This window comes from Rana temporaria, chromosome 5 (assembly GCF_905171775.1).
Source record: "Rana temporaria chromosome 5, aRanTem1.1, whole genome shotgun sequence".
NCBI classification, from domain to species: domain Eukaryota; kingdom Metazoa; phylum Chordata; class Amphibia; order Anura; family Ranidae; genus Rana; species Rana temporaria.
Window position 1 is genome coordinate 266,632,857 of NC_053493.1, and position 19,788 is coordinate 266,652,644.

At 44.8% G+C, this 19,788-nt stretch overlaps 1 protein-coding gene across 4 annotated transcripts in view; it reads left to right on the forward strand.

Moving 5' to 3' along the window:
* Window positions 1-442: 442 nt before the first annotated feature.
* Window positions 443-19,788, forward strand: part of CARMIL1 (capping protein regulator and myosin 1 linker 1) — a 376,378-nt gene continuing 357,032 nt past the window's right edge. For all 4 annotated transcript variants that reach the window (XM_040353821.1, XM_040353823.1, XM_040353822.1 and 1 more), the window contains exons 1-2: window positions 443-729; window positions 19,330-19,427. In XM_040353821.1, the coding sequence (XP_040209755.1) occupies window positions 690-729; window positions 19,330-19,427 (138 nt within the window). In that variant the 5' untranslated portion in view covers window positions 443-689. The remainder of the gene's footprint in view (window positions 730-19,329; window positions 19,428-19,788) is intronic.

Genomic DNA, 19,788 nt, shown 5'->3' on the forward strand with positions numbered 1-19,788 from the left:
CATAGACTGTGGCGGTGTGTGATAACGGACAGTGTCCTATAGAGGAAACATAGACTGTGGCGGTGTGTGATAACGGACAGTGTCCTATAGAGGAAACATAGACTGTGGCGGTGTGTGATAGCAGACGGTGCCCTATGGAGGAAACATAGACTGTGGCGGTGTGCGATAGCAGACGTGCCCTATAGAGGAAACATAGACTGTGGCGGTGTATCCAGACGATAAGTGATGGTCCACCATTGTTGTCAGGAGGAGGGAACCGTCCCTATTCCGGAGGTGGAGGGAAGACCACCTATAGATGTGATGAAGGAGGTCGGTGAAGGAGCTGACATTGGAAATCCGGAGCCATGAAGCTGGAGGAGTGAGGAGAGAGCGCCGTGTTGTGTTTTCTCTCTCCCTCCCTCCTCTATCTCTCATTCACACCCCACCCCCACTCCTGTCTCTTTAAGCCTCTCCCCCTTACTAGTCAGTGCTCGGGATTTCTCAGCCGGGCTCCATTTATTTCCTGTTCTATCGGAGTCACCTGGGAGCGGGGCATGGAGGAGTGCCGGGGGGGCCATGGACAGTAGAGGACGGCTCGGTCCCCGCTCGTAGTGACGGTCGGTGAGCTCGGTGTTGTTGCGGTCGGTGGTCTCGGCTGATCGGTGTGAAGCTCAATCACTGCCTGGCACCATCACTGAGCACAGGGGAACATGACAGACGACAGCTCCGAGGTCCCCAGAGAGCTGCTGGGTAAGAGCGGGTTAATCCCGGCTTGCTGGGTGGGGGGAATGGAGCAGCATGACAGCGGGCTGTGAGGGGTTAACGGGAGGGCGGGGCCACCAACCTGTCTGTGTGATTGACAGGAGGGGGTGTTATTTGGGATGAGAATCCAATAGTGAGTGCTGATCCAGGTGGCAGTTCTGTGATCACCCACCCCAGACCAGGCTCAGGGGCCAGCAGGTGTATGATGGGTGGCATTGCTTTATTACATCTGCACCATTCATTCACATCATACCTGCTGATCCTGCCATCAAAGCATTTCCTGGCTGGCTCTTGTCATATCACATGAATGGGGAAATCCAAGTTTTCATTTCTGCACATTACACATACAGGGTCTGGGGTTGTCACCATCAGGAAACCTGCCCTGAAAAATCACAGGGGGACATGCATGTGTACAGGAAGTGACTGCGAAGAGGCTGCGGGAGATCAGCAGGAGTAGCTAGAAAAAGTGTGAACGTTAGGCTTTTACGAAAACAGGGACAATTTTACACCCCCCCCCTTTTTTTTTATTAAGATTTTGTTTTTCCCTTTTTATTGGTTGAACTAGATAGACTTGTGTCTTTTTTTTCAACCAGACTAACTATTTAACACTGTTGCATTTTAATGTACATGTTCCAATGCAATAAAACACGGGTTGTGTAATATAGTTTCTGTTGCTATCTGAGCATGTTTAAAAAAAAAAATAAGATAAAATAAAGTATGTTGTCAATCAATATACAAATAATAATAAAATATAAATTAATAAAAAAAAAATATATATTTATTATTATTATTATTATTATTAACAATAATAAATAATAAAATATATAATAATATTATTATTATTATTAATATTATTATTATTATTATTATTACATATTTTTATTTTTTTTGTATTTCAGAGCATTGGGAGCCCCATACAAGTCAATGGCACGTATTACATGCATTGGCACTAACATGTCGATGGCTGTTAACACTATCTGCGCCAAATTCAAAAACTAGCGTAACCCCCCCCCCCCCTTAAAATGCATGTTATGCACAAAAGAAACGCATGACAACACACCTGCCTAATGCTTAAAAAAACAAAAAAACAAAACAAACAAACAAACACACACACTCTCCTCTATGCACCATCCTAGATCTAAATGGCCCCTAATTGTTTATTGTAGGCGGTGCTTTATCAAACTATCATCCCGTTAGAATTTACATCTCATTAAAACTCCAGGGAGGATACGTCTTGTGTTGTGTTTTTTTTTTTTTTTTTATTCTTCACAGCATTGCATTAGTAGTAACAAATTAGCATGAAATTCTATACATGCAACTCTTGTGATCTGTGCAATGCCTGGCATCTCCCTGTAGGAGATATAGAGAGCCATCAGTATTGGAGGGAAGGCTGAACATAGTATATTACAATCATGTAGTGGATTATGATACTCAAACTGCTGGTGCTAAATAAATCCTGAATAACATTTATATATATATATATATATATATATATATATATATATATATATATATATCTCTATCTATCTATCTATCTATCTATCTAGCTCTTATAAAAAATGTATATAATATTATAAAAATACTATTATTCAGGAGGTATATCTCCTGAATAATAGTATTTTTATAATATTATATAGATTTTTTTAAGTATATATATATATATATATATATATATATATATATATATATATTATACTTAAATATACAACTTATAAAAAATATATACTTAAAAAAAATGTATATAATATTATAAAAATACTATTATTCAGGAGATATATCTCCTGAATAATAGTATTTTTATAATATTATATACATTTTTTTTTTTAAGTGTGTACGCACACACTTTATAAGAAAAAATAAAATATATATATATAATTTTTTCTTATAAATCTATATAGTAAACCTATATATTTTTTTGTGAATATCTGACCATTTTCCATTTGATCGGTGAAGGCAGACATGAGTCGATTCTCAGCAGTTGTGATGTGAGGACAGCAATGAGGACACGTTCATGTTTACTCATGACAGTATCGGAGATCTGTCAATCCAATGACATTGTTGCGGAATGCCCCTGAATCTGGACATCCCCTGTCTAGATTATTCGCTGAGTGTGCATCTTCCTAGTTTTCATTTTTAAAGAATATCCATTTTTCTATACCCAGTGCAGAAATCTGCCAAGGTATATTTCTGCATGCCAGTGTGGTACCTGGTGCAGTTTATCCTGCAGTATTCCCACCAAGCTATATAACAACCTCACACCGGAAATCCAGCAGATTATGATCAGCAGCTATACACATCGGACATCCCATGCTAATTAATATTTCATGTAATGAATGCAAATCACTATCAGCTGGTATAGCAGATTAGGCGTGTGTTCCTATGTGCATGTTATGTCTTTGTCTACATATGGTGTCTATATACTGTATAGGCACAGAAAATGTATTTCATGTCAGCTGTACGTCTCAGAATTCTCCATTCTACTCCAGCAGGGTGCTTTTACTATAATTTATTTTTTATTAAATCTTCATGCATTAACAATGCATGCACTTATATTTTTATTACATTATTTTGTTTTTACAACGGATACATGGCAGGGACTAAAACTGAATGCCTAATCAGTATGTAAGCTCCTTGGCAGAAATAAATGGCTGCAGTGCTTTCCATATTTCCTTTAGACCTATAGTGTTTAGGTAAAAAAGGGGGGGAAAAAATAAAAATGTTAGACATAAAATCATTTTATCTGAAAATCAGAAGGCAGAACTGGTTCACTTTTTATTTTGTGCTTATTTAAAGCTGAAATAAAACGTAATGGAGGTCCTCAGGGCTCTTGCCATAACGTACACGTATGGGCACCGTATGGCAGACTTACCTCACATGGTGTCCTTCTGCAGCAGTGAAACGTTTGTCACTGACGCTACCATCTGCTCCCATCGTCTTTTTTTTTTTCTGTCCGGAGTTTGCCATATCCACTGGCCAGCCAAAAATAAAGCAACTTTTATGGATGTGCATAGGAGTTATTTTGTGGTGGCGCTTACATCTTGGATTCGACAGGGTGGATCTGATTTAAGACACTAGTAAAAAAAATACTTGATTTATGCTGCTTGCAGGAGTTTTTTTAGGCTGCTTTCACACTGAGGCGCTATTGCTCAAAAAAATAGCATCTGCAAAGCGCCCTGAAAGAGCCGCTCCTTTATATCCCGTGTGAAAGCCTGAGGGCTTTCACACTGGAGTGTTGCGCTGGCAGGAGCTGCCAGCTGTATCTTTGAGGCGCTGTAGGAGCGGTAAATATACCATTCCTACAGCGCCCCTGCCCATTGAAATCAATAGGGCAGCGCCTCCAAAACACCTGCAAAGCGGCGTTTTTGTGGGTGGGTTTAACCCCTTTTCGGCCGCTAGCGGGGGTTAAAACCGCAACGCTAGCGGCCGAAAATCGCGGCAAAAACTACGGTAAAGCAACGCTAAGAATAGCGGCACTTTAGCGCCGACGCACCCAGCGCTTCAGTGTGAAAGTAGTCTTAACGACCTGCCAGCGCATTGCCTCAGTGTGAAAGCCCTCGGGCTTTCCCACTAAGAGTGCAGGGGAGCCGTTTTTCAGGTGCTATTTTTAGCCCAAGAGTGCCTGAAAAACGCCCCAGTGTGAAAGGGGTCTTAAGCGATTGAATCAACCTCTTTATTTGCCTTAGTGTTTTCTTTAAAGGCCCATTCACACGGGTCAGGTCTGTTGTGGTGTGTTTGATATAAACATATTGGGGGTTATTTACGAAAGGCAAATCCACTTTGCACTACAAGTGCACTTGAAAGTGCAGTCGCTGTAGATCTGAGGGGAAGCTCTGCTGATTTTATCATTCAATCATGTGCAAGCTAAAATTCATTTTTTTTTTTTCCTTGCTTGTCCATCTCGGATCTACAGTGACTGCACTTCCAAGAGCACTTTCAGTGTAATTTCAAGTGCAGTTTGCACTTGTAGTGCAAAGTGGGTTTGCCTTTTGTAAATAACCCCCGTTGTGCACGTAACAACATGAGCTACGTTAAGGCAGGCCATTCACTTTACTGGGGTGCCTAATGCAGCACAATGGCCCTAAAATTACATGGGATCATTGGGACGCCATTCAAAATGTAATTGGGCCCCTAGAATACATCAACTACTACAATAACATGGTCATTACTGTGGACTTTTGAGAATATTTGGAGGATCGGTTCACCCTGAATTAATATAGCAGTTTTGGATAAATCCCAGACTTTTTGGAATATCCATTAGCTTCATATCTTGTACATTTGGGGATTCTTGAAGAGACGACACTTTTCAAAAACACCCACTTGCTGTAAACCGTTAAAGAATTTCGGTGTTCTTGCTGAATTTTTCCATAATGACATGGTCATTTTGACCTGCATGGGCAAGGTGACAAAGTCTCTGGATACGGCTTTCCTTGCCCTCCATATACTTGCCTTACCTGTGCGCCTTCTTCAGTTTCTCGCTCCTCTGCTTCCTATGACACTAACAGCATTTCAAGATCTGGAGGAGCATGTGACCTGCTTCTCTGTGATGGTACCCAAACCTAGCAGCCATTTACTAGGCCCAAGCACGAACATGACCACAGGGGTGACATCACTGCCTCCCGGGACATTGAAGCAGCTAACCACCGAGCTGGCTGCAGAGGAGCAAGGAGTTGTGAGGAAACGCAGGTAAGGTAAACATTTGGCGGATACCCTTTCCAGACACCCTGTGACCATGGCCTTCATCAGCAAGGTGGCAATGACTTCTTAACCATCTTGCATTTGGTATAATCTGCATTATTAATTTATTTTTTTGCTAGAAAATTACTTATTTTCTGGAGAATAACATGGTGGCTGTTCTAAACTTTTGTGTCACTTGATATTTGTGCAGCTATTTGCCAAATGTATATTTTAGGAATAAAAAAACACCTAAAATTTATTTTGGCACACGCAGACATGGTAAAATACCCAATTTTGGTAAAATATGGGGTTATGTTGAGTAAATGGATACCAAACATGTCAATACTCAGGTGTGCACTTGTGAAATGGTGACAAATTACAGTACGGTACCTAACATTTTTCACAGGTGATGCATGCTTCACGCTCATGCACACAAAGAACACTGCTTTAGAGGTATTCTTATTTTTATGCCTCTGAAAACCACTCCATGTTGGCCATCTTAGAGCAGCATTTAGAGACCTGTATGAAAAAATTAATAAAATTAGAACTGCCATAATTTACACATGAATGCGCACCAGACAGTTAATTTTTAACCTGGATTTTTTCTGCCAGAACCAGCATGAATGACATTGATTTAATATGTGCATGTAGCCTTAAGCCCTCGGTCACACCAGTACGTCTTCAGGCACGACATACAATTTATAAATCATACCTGAAGTAGTGTCTAATGTGTTTCTATGGCAGTGTCCTAAAGAGGAAGTAAACTCAAAGGCATAATTTGTACCTATAGGTAAGGCTTACCCCATAGGTACTGTAAATCTCTCCTAAACATACAGGGCCAGATCCACATATAATTGGATAGGCGCAGCGTATCAGAGATGCGCTACGCCGCCGTATCTTACCTGACTTTAAGTCAAATCCAGGAAGATTTTGCGGCGTAGTGTATTTCTGGCGGCGGAATTCAAATCGGCGGGTAGGGGGCGTGATTAATTTAAATGAAGCGTGTCCCCGCGCCGATTGAACTGCGCATGCTCCGTTTCGAAATTTCCCGCCGTGCTTTGCGCGAAATGACATCGCAACAACGTCATTTTTTGAACTTAGACGTGACTTACGTCCATCCCTATTCACGGACGACTTGAAAATAATAATTAAAATTTTGACGCGGGAACGACGGCCATATAAAGTAGCACTGAAGTTGTATCAGATCGTTACAAATCTCACAGAAGTAGTGAGACCCAGTGTGAACGCAGGCTAAAAGCCTTTACAGACTATCGTTTCTAGTTAAATATGAGTTATCACTTTGGCTCCAACGTTCGTGGCGATACCTCACATGTGTAGCGCAGTCACTCTTTATATACACATGTGGGTACTACCCGCAGGCCCGGATTTACTCCCTTTGCCGCCCCAAGGCCGGGTCCTTCAATGCTGCCCCCCCCTCCCACACACATCACATAGGGTGCTTCTTGTGATAGAAATGAGGTAAAACAAATAAGTCCCTCAGTACAGACCCCCCCTCCCCATTAGTACAAACCACCCTCCATTAGTACAGACCCCCCTCCATTAGTACAGACCCCCTCAAGACAAACCCCACCCGGGCGGCAGCTGGAGAGGACAGTGTGCAGCCGCGCAGAGCTTCTCCGCTGGAGAAGATCGAGACAGAGGGGAGGAGGAGAAAAAAATGACAGATCGCCCCGCCCCCCCCCCCCCAACGACATCACTGCGCGGGTCTCTCTCCAAACAGACATCCGCTCTGATCTCCTGTGACAGGAGGATGGAGGGGGGACAGACATGGGCAGGAAACAGCAGTGATGGAGACCAGCAGGGAGAGCGCCTCTGGAAAGCGACGTGGAGGAGGAGGAGGGAGGGGAGCACGCTGGTGCTTGAGCGCCCCCACCTCTGTGGCGCCTGGGTGAACTGCACCCCATCTAGGATCGGCCCTGTGCGGCGCCGCCCGTGCATCCACTGCTGCCCCGAGGCCTGTCCTCGGTGGCCTTGTCAGTAATCCGGCCCTGACTACCCGTGCATTTGCGTGGGGGGGACATTCATGCTTTTTTTGCTTCACAAAACGGCTTGTACAAATTATTTGATTAAGGCCCCCATTCACACTTGTGCAATTTCTCCTGTGTTTGCTGTCGTGCTGCCATGCATGACAATGGAAATCCTAATTTCTCTTATCGTCCATGGACGGACACAGCTCCTTAAATCTTGACAAGTGGGTTATGTTCCCTGTTTACAGGAGAGGACTAGGCAGAAACATGTTAAATACATGTTACATTAACAGAGTTGAACAGCCCCTCCAGGGGGCGGTCCCTCCAGACATAACCCTCCTCACTGCAGCATGCAGCCTCAGTTTCGTTCTGCCTAGCAAAGGAGAAGGACGTATGGCTCCCTTTTGGGCCCAGCGCCCTGAGGAGAAATTTTATTTTATTTTACTTTACTTTTTCTTGAAGAATCTTCTTTCAACTGTCGGCTGAGAGACAGGCTGGATAATATAGATCCTTGTAGTCTACTCAGTCCGACCAGCAAGCGTGGGCACACCTTTGCAAAGAGGCTTGGTCTGCCACGCCATACCCCATGACTCCTGGGGGGGCCGGTGAGCTTTGCTCCGAGGTCCACATATGACTGGGCTGTGGTGTTGTCTCACTCACAGTGGACCGGGCCGACAGCTACCTCCATTTCGGTTGTAGTTCTGTCAGGAATGCGTCAGCGAGTCCTCGCTTGGATGGGTAAGTACAGTCCCTCCTGCTTCGGTGGGTTGGTACGGCTGGGCATTCCTGGGGTTCGGGGGTCCCTTCTCCCTTCCCTGCTCCTTTCCCTTGCTGCATTGCTAACATTGCCACTGTCAGGGGGGAGGGGGCCTTCCTGAGGGGACTGTGTTATCTGGCCTGTGTTTTTTCTTTTTTGTATTGGGCTTTCCTGTGAGGTAAAAAGCCCTGTGATGAGCACAGATGTTTATGATTATACTTCAGCAGAGGCTGACTGATTGGTGACACCTGTAACGGTTTTGCTTTTTATGCTGTATCTGTGTCTTATCCTTCAATAAAACAGCCCTAGGAGGCTTTTCCTGTTTAATCACAGGTCCCTGCAAAAGTTACCTCACGGTTCTTTTCCTCACAGGCAGCGCTGGGCAGTCTCCTCCTGAGGGAGTCCCCTGGTTACCCCTGGTCAGCGCAGCAAGTGGGTGAGAGGCCCTGAATAGGGCTCTAGGAGCTTTTGTCTATTTGTATGGACAGGTGTGCATATTATATACACACTATGTAAATATTGGAGTCAGTATCTGGGTCCTTCCCCACATGCTGGTGGTGGCAGCAGGTGTTAGCACCCGGGATTCCCACAGAGTTTTTATTGTTAGTCCTGGACACAGTTTGTGCCAGGGTGGGGGTGGACTGCGGGCGGGCGGTAAAAGAGTGCCCCCTTCCCCCGTTATCCCCTGGGGAATGCTCTGTTATGGAGCCATGGACCAGGTACCTAGTTAAAAAATAAAATAAAAGGCAGAATGAGGCATTTATGGGTGCACTTTTTACTGCTGCAAGGGACTCTCCTAAGCTGCATAGTGCAGCTGGGTTTCCGCCGAGGGCTCGGTCTTTTTTGGATCACACAAATCAGACCGCTGTGTAGGTATTTTCCTTCTGTGCCCTTCTTTGATAATTTCTGAGATGCGGAATGAGAAAAGCCGCTGAGGGCTTTTGTAGTCCCTCACCGCCGGGCGGGAACCACCGCTTGTATGGATCTGACTGATAGAAGATCCGAAGTACTGACCCGTTCCATGTTTACCATGCTGGGGTCTGGCTTGCGGCCTATTGTGGCCACTACACTGGGGTCTCAGTCGACGCTGGCGCCATTTTTTGGGAGGTTTTTCAATTACATTGAAAACTCCCATTGGCGCCCATTTTGTCGTAGCCGCGCTATGGCGCAGCTTACATTGTGCCGGCCATTTTCCTGTGGCCGCGTTTTGAACGCTCGGCGGCCATCCTGGAGTAGTCCTGACCCCTAGTGCTGTATACAACTCACAGAGTGAGCATTTTGCACCAGACAGTGGAGGAGCACCGACTCTCTCCTGAGGTTATTAGCCTAGCGGACCAGCTGGTCCAGGGCCTCATATAGGTCTGTGATGCTTCATTGAATGCTGCGCCCTTGTTATCCAGGGTGTCTGTTTCAGAATGGTTTTATGCACATGGTGGTGTAGTGCTTAACTCCATTACTTGGCAGCAAAAGAGTCATTGGTTCGAATCCGCACACTGACGCCAATCTGCCTGGAGCTTGCATTGTCGCTCCCTGTGTCTGCGTGGGTTTCCTCCGGGTACTCCGGTTTCCTCCAAAGACATGTGTGCATACACCTACATAATATACATACACACTATGTGTGTGTATTATTTAGGGGCAACCCTCCCAGGCCGTCAAAGGCCCAGCTGGGGGACTAATCTGTCCCTGGGTGCATAAGCCGATCACGCTGGCACCCAAATCCTGCCAATGTATATAGCCTTCCCTCCCTGTCTCTAGGTGGGAGGGGCGGCTTGCAGGTTCACAATTCAGTGAAACCTCCCTGCTCTCCGACTAGTGGGTCTGCGAGGTGGTCTCTTCGGAGTACTAGATGGGAGGGTTTCCTCCTATCCACAGAACAAAGTTCTGTCCTTGTGTCTTCCTCTCCCGGCCCGTCGGTCTGCCTTGGGCAGTGTGGGATTTGCTAAGCTCCGAGGTAATTTTACCTTTCCTGCAGGACGAGAGTTTTGGGGTTTTCTATGGGCCTCAGGCCCTAAATACCTTTGTGAACGTCGGGTAGTTCCACATGGAATCCATTTGTGCGGTGGTAGCTGCGCTTCATCCGGGGGATGTCCTGACGTCCTCGGACATCAGGGACGCATACATGCATGTCCCGTTTTGCACATGTCAGTGTTTTTTTTTTTTTCTGTGCTTCGTGATGAGAGATGGGTCTCTGTCAGCCTGTGGCCCTCCCTTTTGATCTGGCGTCAGCACCATGGGTTTTCAGCTAGGAGCTCGCACTTATTTGAATTTTGTTGGGACAGCGAGGCTTTGCCTCATTGGCTACTTGGACGACTTTCTTCTGAGAGCAGCTTCTGTCTCCGACCTAGTGGATGGGTTATTCCCATTCAGACCCTCCGAAGATTCGGGTGGATGTTAAACGTTTAGGCCAGAAAGTGTAGCTCAGTGGCAGCAAGCCTGCCCTCCATGTGTGCGACCCAGGGTTCAAATCATGGGCATGCTAGGTTCCAACTCGGCGTTGGAGTATCTAGTGTTGATCCAGACTCCTCAGTGACAAAGGTCCTTCTTCCCCTGGAGAAATTGCAGACTCTTCAGTCTGCGGTGAAGGTATTGGCATCACGCAATCGGTCTTCTCTCCGGGCGCCTGCTGGTTCGGGGTCTGTGGGTAGCCTCCTTCAAGGTGGTACTGTATGCCCAGTTCCACACCCTGGTTTTCCAGGGGAACTACTGTCCAGGTGGTAAAAATCTCTTGTCTCTGAAATCATTCGATTCCTGTGCGCCACCTAGTCAGAGTCTCTCTGAGTTGGTGACAGAGATTCCCGACTCTTCGGTCAGGGAAGTTGTTCCTTCCTTCCAGTGGTCGGTGTTTACGATGGATGCCAGCTCACGGGTTGTGAACCTGGAGGTTCACAAAACTGGGGGGTCCAGTCGGCCCTGAGTCGCTGGACTTGCGTGGACCTATGACCACACCTCCTTGAATGTGTCTGGTCTCGGTAGCTACCCAGGGTCGGGCCTGGCTAGTGCCTGGTGGGAGACCGCCTGGGAATACCAGGTGCTGTCTACTGTTCATTGTCCTACTATTTTAGGCGATCAGGCTATGCTTCTCCTTGTGGTCGACCGATCTGGTTTCAGCCGGACAACGCCGCGGCTTCAGTCTACCATCAGGTATGCCGGCAGGCGGACTACTGGAGTCGCCAGATGCTGGACCAGGGCGACTGGTCTTTGTGCTTGGGGTGTTTCGGCTCCCTTGCAGGAGGTGAGCCTCACATGGCATGGATCTCCTGGCAGCTTGTCTCCGCCGCAAGGGTGTCAAAGTTAGTGGCCAGGTCTAGTGATCTTGTACAGACGCGTCAGTCGCGCTGGTGGCCCTGTGTTGTCTGTATCAGTGATTTTTTGCCATTCCTCCATGGTAGTTGCTTCCTCGGCCGCTCCACAGAGTGGATGCTGAGGAGATCCCGATGATTCTAATCGCTCCAGATTGACCTCGGCGTCCTTGGTCCTTGATATCGGGCGCCTGGTAGCGGAGGTACCCTGGCGATTGCCAGGGCAGGAGGTTCCTGTCTCAAGGTCCCATACTTCCTCCTGTTGTACAGTCACTGACTTGCTCAACATGGTTATTGGAAGCCAGACATTAGGTGACCAGGGTCTGTCTGACTCGGTCATCTCAACAGGGCATCGTAGTCTTCTTCCGGAGGATCTACCGTCGCACCTCTCTTGGTGCGAAGGGATGGAGTGACGTCCACGGGCGTACTCTCGGTGTCCAGGGTCCTGCTGTTTTTAAAGCTTGGATTGGATCTAAAAATTGCTTAAAGCACCGTTTGGGGGCAGATTTCAGCCTTGGCTGTGTTCTTTTAGTGGCCTTTTTGCGGCCCGTTCCCTGGTGGGTCCCCTTTTTTTTGTGTGCAAGGGCTTTGTCATATACTTTCCCCTCTTGGCCCATCTCTTCCCCCATGAGTTTTGACTCTGGTGCTCTCGGTTCTTCAGGAACCTTCCTTTTGGAAACATCAGATTTTCTCTTGACACTATCTCAGAAGGTGGCCCCTTTAGTGGCCTTTACCTCTGTTAGAGGGGTTTCTGAGTTGGCAGTCTTGTCTTGCAAGCCGCCATGCTTGATCCCCCATAAGGATTAGGTGATGGTGCGCCCGCGACCTTCCCTTCTTCTGAAGGAGGTTTCGGCCTTTCATACTTTAGGCGTGGTACGCGCTTTGCGGGTATACCAGCCTACTACGGCTCTGTTTCGGAGCTTCTGACTCTCTTTTTTGTGTCGGTGTCTGGTTCACAAAAGGGCCTGGCGGTCTCGTCGACCACCATTTCTCGGTGGATCAGGCAGGCCGTCATACAGGCCTATGCTCCTAAGGGGCGGGCCCCCCTTTCCGGTCACTGCACTTTCGACCAGGGCAATTGGTGCTTCCTGGGTTTTTTTTTTTTTTTTCGACATCATGCGCCGGTCTCACAGGTGTGCGAGGCGGCGATTTGCTCGTCCGTTCACGCTTTTTCCAGAATTTACATGGTTGCTGTGAGTGCATCTTATGATTTTTTTTTTTTCAGCCGCTAGTTTTTGCCGGCGGCTGTTTAAAGTTGCACCTCCTCTGTTGAGGAGATCTGCTTGTTTTGGGGTGAAGTTAAAAATTGTTTTTACTGATATATTTCCCACCCCTCGTTTTTTGACACTGCTTGGGGACGTCCCACTTGTCAAGATTTAAGGAGCTGTGTCCGTCCATGGACGATAAGAGAAAATAGGATTTTTTGTACTCACCGTAAAATCCTTTTCTCTGAAGTCCATGGACGGACACAGCTCCCACCCCTCCTTTTTAGGTTTGTACTGCTTGTTACGAACTGAGGCTGCATGCTGCAGTGAGGAGGGTTATGTCTGGAGGGACCGCCCCCTGGAGGGGCTGTTCAACTCTGTTAATGTAACATGTATTTAACTATTTAACATGTTTCTGCCTAGTCCTCTCCTGTAAACAGGGAACATAACCCACTTGTCAAGATTTAAGGAGCTGTGTCCGTCCATGGACTTCAGAGAAAAGGATTTTACGGTGAGTACAAAAAATCCTATTATTCTCCATGTTGCCTCTTTACATCAATGCAACATGGTGCAGTGCAATGTTTGAAAAGGTGCAGTAAAGTACATTTTTTAGCCCCATAGACTTCAATGGGAACACATGAAAAGCACATGTACAAGTGTTTTGTGTGTAACAACTGGTCTCATCCTAATGCAATATTATTATATTTTTTTTTTATTTTTTTTTATGAAACTGCATTAAAAAGGCAATAAACGCACTGAAAAATGCATGATTATGTGGCATCATTAGTATTATTGTATAGCGCCAACAGTTTACACAGCGCTTTAAAACATTAATGTGAACCTAAGCTATCAGTCCAGCCTCTTGGGTAATTTGGTGGTGTATAGATGATTTTTGGCAGATGTAACCTTCTACAGGCAGCTGAGTATTGGCCTACCTGGTGCAATAAAACAATTACAAACGTTTTCTCTAGCCCCCACCAGCCTTTCTCAGGCAGGGTACTGTGGAACACAAGGTTTCCTTCAGATATTGCTATAGGTTTCTTAAGCATTGATGGGTTTACTGTCTGTAAGGGGAAGACTCTTGCCATTGATGACAATGTAAGGAGCATTCTTACCACTGTTCCCTATGTATTATGGGTGACCTACATTGACCGCCATTAAAATTAGCATTTTTTTTTTTTCATGGACCACTATTGGAAGGAGCAATTTTCTCTCTGACCACCAGTATAAGAGGGCATTCTTTCCACTGTCCGCCAGTGCAAAGAAGTCGTTCTTTTACTGACCACCAGTTTGGTGTGGCTAATGTATCATGAGCTGTATATATCATTTGTTGTATTGGCTCCCTGAGACCTGAATGTTATTTCAGTGGTTCCTCTATAGTACAAGGCTGAGAAAGTCTGCTTTACATATTGTACATAGAGCTTCCAGGAGCTGACCTAGTATATAACTGAATATAAAAAGACTGGGTGTTGCCTGTAAGGCCCCTTTCAGACGGACGGCAGTTTTGCCGCAATTAAAAGCATGTACATTTTCAGTGAAATTCAAGGCTCTGTCTACTGCGATTAGATGCATTTGTACATTGCGATTACGTGTGGTTACATGCGGCCACGTTTAGCTGCGGCCGCGTTTAGCTACGGTAGTCATTTCCATAGCAACCCTTTTTTAATTTTTTTTTGATTATGATGTGCTTCCTGTTCTTCCTTCCTTCTTTCTTTTTTTTTTTCTCACGCTGCTATCCGCAGTTGACACAAAAGACTGCGGTTAAGTGCATGTAGCTGCGCTAAATCGCACCTGGACGCATTCAATTATATTTTTTTTCTATTCGCACCAAACCTAATGCAATGAAATCGCAGCTAAACGTTGTGTGTGTGAATGGGGCCATAGGAAAGAATTGTGTGCTTTTTAGCTGCGATATAAAACTTGAAAATCCGCCGCTAAAAGCACCATTCTATCCGTCCGTGTGAAAGGCCCCTAATAGTGAGGTTTTGTATTGTTTATATAAAATCATTGCTGGACCCCCATCTCACTCTGCAACAAAATGGTAAACACAGCTTGGAATTTGTCCTAGATCAGTATTGTGCTTTCTAGCTCTGTTGTGATGGCCACTCTTTCACAGACCCCACTTTACCTGCGCAGGATCTTGATTCAATGCAAAGTCTGCACTGTTTGTGGGCAGTAACAACAAACGGCTGTACTGTGAGAAGGTACCAGAGTGTATTTAAAGAGTTACTCCACTTTTGTTGAGTGTGGGGGGGGGACCTGCCTTGCATACACACGTTCAGTCAAAAAAAACACTCGAAAGCACCAAAGCGCGATGACGTCACACACGTAAGACGGCATTATAAAGGGGACGTTCCATTCAAATGGCGCCACCCTTTGGGCTGATTTTGCTGATCCTCGTGTTGGTATAAGGTTGGTGAGTGATGATTCGCGCTTTCCGGCCTTGTGCTTTTCAGTCCGTTACAGCGTGGCGAATGTGCTATCTCCCTTACGAAGGCTAGTTTTACCAGAGCGAGCGCTCCCGTCTCATACTTGATTCTGAGCATGCACGTTTTTTGTTTTTTTTTCATTCGGAAAAGCATACACGTGAGCGATTTTTGCGATGAGAAAAAGACTGACGGGGAAAAAATAAAGAAGGTTCTATTTTTTTTTTTTGCAGGCAGTTTTTTCGTCGGGAAAACTGCTATGTAGCATACACACGACCGATTTTCCCAACCAATCTAAGAAATGGCCGTTTTCTCATCGGGAAAACCGTTCGTGTGTACGGAGCATTAGTCCTAATCTAACTACCCTGTAAAGGAAATATGTTCATGCTTGCCTATTCTGAAGTTGGTCTGGTCACATGATCTCTCCAGCAGCCAGCTTCAGCAAAGAGGAGAGATCGTTGACTACAACTGCAGAGCCTGGGTGATGATGTCACCCATAGGCTTACTATCGGGGGTCCATTGTTGGCTGTCCCTCTACCCTGAAGCCAGCACTGGGACCCAATCATAGGACCAGACTGGAGAGCTCTCACAAAAGGTAAGTATAGACCTCTTACCTTTTACAGGGTGTAAATAGAATAGACTTATAATGGGTGTGGGAGCAGGTTTAGGTACAGTTAGAATTTGACTGGAATAAACTACAACATGACTTGTGTAGCAATATATTTTTTTTTTTCCACAAAAACTAGAGTTACCTTTCACATTTACCTATGCCAACCTTGGCTGCTATAGTGTTGTGTAACATGACACTTGTAGGCATGTGTAACATGCCTAGTATATCCCTGGTCTACAACCAAACCTCTCTAGTGTAGTGTCTCTGACCACTTTTCATGTCTGCTGTCGACAGTTCTCTGTAGCATTATATATTAGAGGTGCACCAAATAGAAATTATGGTGCCAACAATTCAGGATGCTCTGAATTACATTATATATATATATATATATATATATATATATATATATATATATATATATATATATATATATATATATATATATATATATATATAATTACATTTGTATTTGACTTTTTAATTAATGAATTTAACAACTTCAGCCCTGGAAGATTTGGCTGCTCAATGACCAGGCCATTTTTTTGCGATACGGCACTGCGTCGTTTTAACTGACAATTGCGCTCGTGTGACGCTGTACCCAAACGAAATTTAGGTCTTTATTTTTTTTTTTAAAGCAATTTTTTTTCTTAGTTTAGGCCGATACTACATATTTTTGGTAATAAAAATCGCAATAAGCATATATTGATTGGTTTGCGCAAACGTTGTAGCATCTACAAAATAGGAGATAGACTTATGGCATTTTTATTTTATAGTGTGTGTGTGTGTGTGTGTGTGTGTAACGGGAGGGCCCGTGGGACCCAGAGGCTCTTGCAGGGTGTGGGGTACCCCTGTTTCAGCTTCACCAATGACTCTTGTGTCTAAAGTCATCCTATGTCCACTCGCAATGATATCTTGGATTACAGGAGATGGGTCAGTAATGACAATTCACAATGTATTCCAGGATATCTTGAAACATTACAGGTTGTTGATTCTGAACCCAACAGGTCAATAAAAGAGTGACTCATTCATGTGGGAACATAGACTGTTAAGGTGGTAATTAAGTAGGCTACTGTCATGTAAATTTACCTTAGTCTGGCTTCTAAGACCTTTCATTGAGTTATGCTAATTGACACTGTATTGTGTGAAAGTTCTATTGATAATAGATGTGTATTGTGAGTTAGCACAGTCTAAAAGCCATGATGTCTGACTTGTCAGCTGTAATAATTAGCTTATGTTAATTATGTCAGACCTGGTGCCAGAAAGTCTGACTAAAATATGTGTATTGAGCTCCTTGTGTCATGTTGTGGATGGAGTTGGGTCTTTGTTCATTGTGGTTCCTTAACTGTACGGTATATACGAAGCCTGAGTTTTCCCATTAGAGTCTATCCCGTTTTGAACCAGAGAACAGAGCTGTGTGTCTCGTTTCTGGGGAATCCATATGGGCCGTGTTCGTATATATATATATATATTATTTTACTAGTAATGGCGGCGATCTGCAATTTTTATTGGGACTGCGACATTATGGCGGACACATTTTTGGGACCATTGGCATTTATACAGTGATCAGTGCTATTCAAGTGAACTGATTTATAAATGTCATTGACAGGGAAGGGGTTAACAGTGTTCCCTAGAGTGTGTGTGTGTGTTCTAACTGTGGGGGGAGGGGATTTGCTATAGGAGATTACAGATCGTGGTTCTTGGCTATTAGGCAATCACGATCTGCATCTCCTCTCAGAATTGGGATGTGTGTGTGCGCGCGCACTATCGCGCACACACATGCAAGGGCATCGGCACCCCCGCAGTGCAGCGGCCCAGCGCGCGCCTGCTATCCCGCTTAAAGGAGCCAATGTCCAGCTATGGCAGCTCGTGGAATTGTGCGGCAGGTCGGCAAGTGGTTAAATGAATACGAATTTATTTTCGGCCATTATCAACACCTCAAGAAAAATGCATCCCTTTAAATTCTATTTGTCTTCACACTGGTCTGTTGCGCTTCCACTGGGGTGTTAAAAATCTTGCTTGATGCGTTTTTGGTCACACCACCCCATTAAAAGACATTGAGAACACATCAATAATGCACCAGTGTTATGTTTTTGAATATTATATGCAGCCTTTTGATGTCAGGGCTGGAGTTGAGGCCTCCTATATCTTTTTAAGTTGATAACCACTGGTTTAAAGCGGAAGTAAACCCTGATAGGTTTTACTTCCTCTTTGTTCCCTGCAAAGTAAAAGCATAATGGGCTAGTATGCATCACATACTAGCCCATTATGTGCCACTTACCTGCAGAAAAAGCCTGTGATATCAGCGCTGTCCTCTGACTAATCGTGTCCATCTGTAACCCCTTTTCCTTCCGAGGCCGTGGACTCCGGCTTTGCTATTGGCCGGAGTCACGTGACATCAGGAGCCGACGGTGACGGCACAAGCACTATAGAAACACAGATCATGCCCTTTCTTCAGTGCGCATGGTAATGGCAAATATCTCCTAAACATAGAGATGTAGGAGATATTTCCATTACCTACAGGTAGGGTTGTCCCGATACCAATTTTTTTTAAGACCGAGTACAAGTACCGATACTTTTTTCTTCAAGTACTTACCGATACTTTTTTTAATGTAATGTGACGGTTTCTCAAAGCACAATACAGATTAGGTCGCACTGCTATATGGCTGGCTGGCACTGACGGTTGGCACTGATGGCTGATTGGCACGGCTGGCACTGATAGATGACACTGATTGTACTTATGGGCATTGTGCACTGATTTACATTGCCATTAGGGAAGGCTGCCTGCAATGACCATCCTGGCATTTCTTGCAATCGGCCGCATAAAAGCAGCAGTGGCCATCTTGTTGCACCCAGCCCAAACTATATGGGTGGCCGAGTGCAGGGTGTACCAAGATGGGCGCCATGATTTTCAAGCACCGACGGCAACACAGAGCGTCACTTCCACGACCAAATGTGACGGCTCCAGTCACTGATCCCAAATGATGATGTGGCTGCGCCCTGAATTCTCAACTCCTGGCCAGCTTACTTCCTTCAGGACTCGCTCATCACTCCGCCCACCACTCTGCCTGCTGACTTCTCCAGGTATCGGCTAAGGCATTGGGCGCAAATGCTCGGTATCAATACCGATACTAGTATCGGTGTTGGGACAACCCTTATTATAGGCTTCCCTGTAGGAAAAAGTGGTTGTACAACCACTTTAAAAGGCTGTATTTCAACCTCCTGCCCTAGGTACGCTTATATGATGATGATATGCTTTCGTGTCGCTTTTTTTTTTTTTTTTTTAAGTTAAAACTAATGCTGGAAACTACTATTGGAGAAAGCATGCTGTCTGCATGTTTTCTGCTTTATGTACAAAGCTACTCCTCAATTGCACAGACTACCGCAATAGAGAAAGAAAAAACTTACTTGCTTGCTCTGTTGCATCTGTATTAAAACGTTTAATAACTGTAGCCTTACACTGCAGGACCGTAAGAATGACCTCCTAAAATGTCAGGCTTCTAAGTATTACTATTGTATCCCTCCAAAATGCTGAAGAGATTTCTCAAAAAGCTCTCCACTGTTCTTAACAAAATAATTCTGAGATTTCTGTATCGAAATAATCAGTGATTTGTTGTCATTCAATTTTTCAGAAAGCATAAGGGATGTTATCGGAAGGAAAATTAAGATTGCTGTGCGGAAGAAGGTGAAACTGGAAGTCAAAGGAGACAAATTTGAGAACAAAGTGCTGGTATGTAAAAACTTATTTATAATTATTTATTGTGTTTTCACACATTTTAGCGTGCAAGACAAAAATGTTAACTTTTTTGATGCAGTGGGCAATCAATCCACAAACTTTCCCATTTTAGATATTTTAAATTAAATTAAGACTCCAAAATCCAATCCTTTGCCAAAAATGGCTGTGGCAGGTGAGCAGTCATACAAACTGATGTTCAAAGAGCCAACAAAAAAAAGTACTGGTCGGTGAACCTGTTAAAATCTGCCCATAAATGAAAGATTTTAATATCAAATGATCCCTAAAGTAAGTTGCCCTGGCATTGCCCTCTATATTTATATGCCTACAAATTCATAGAATTATGAATAACTCATAA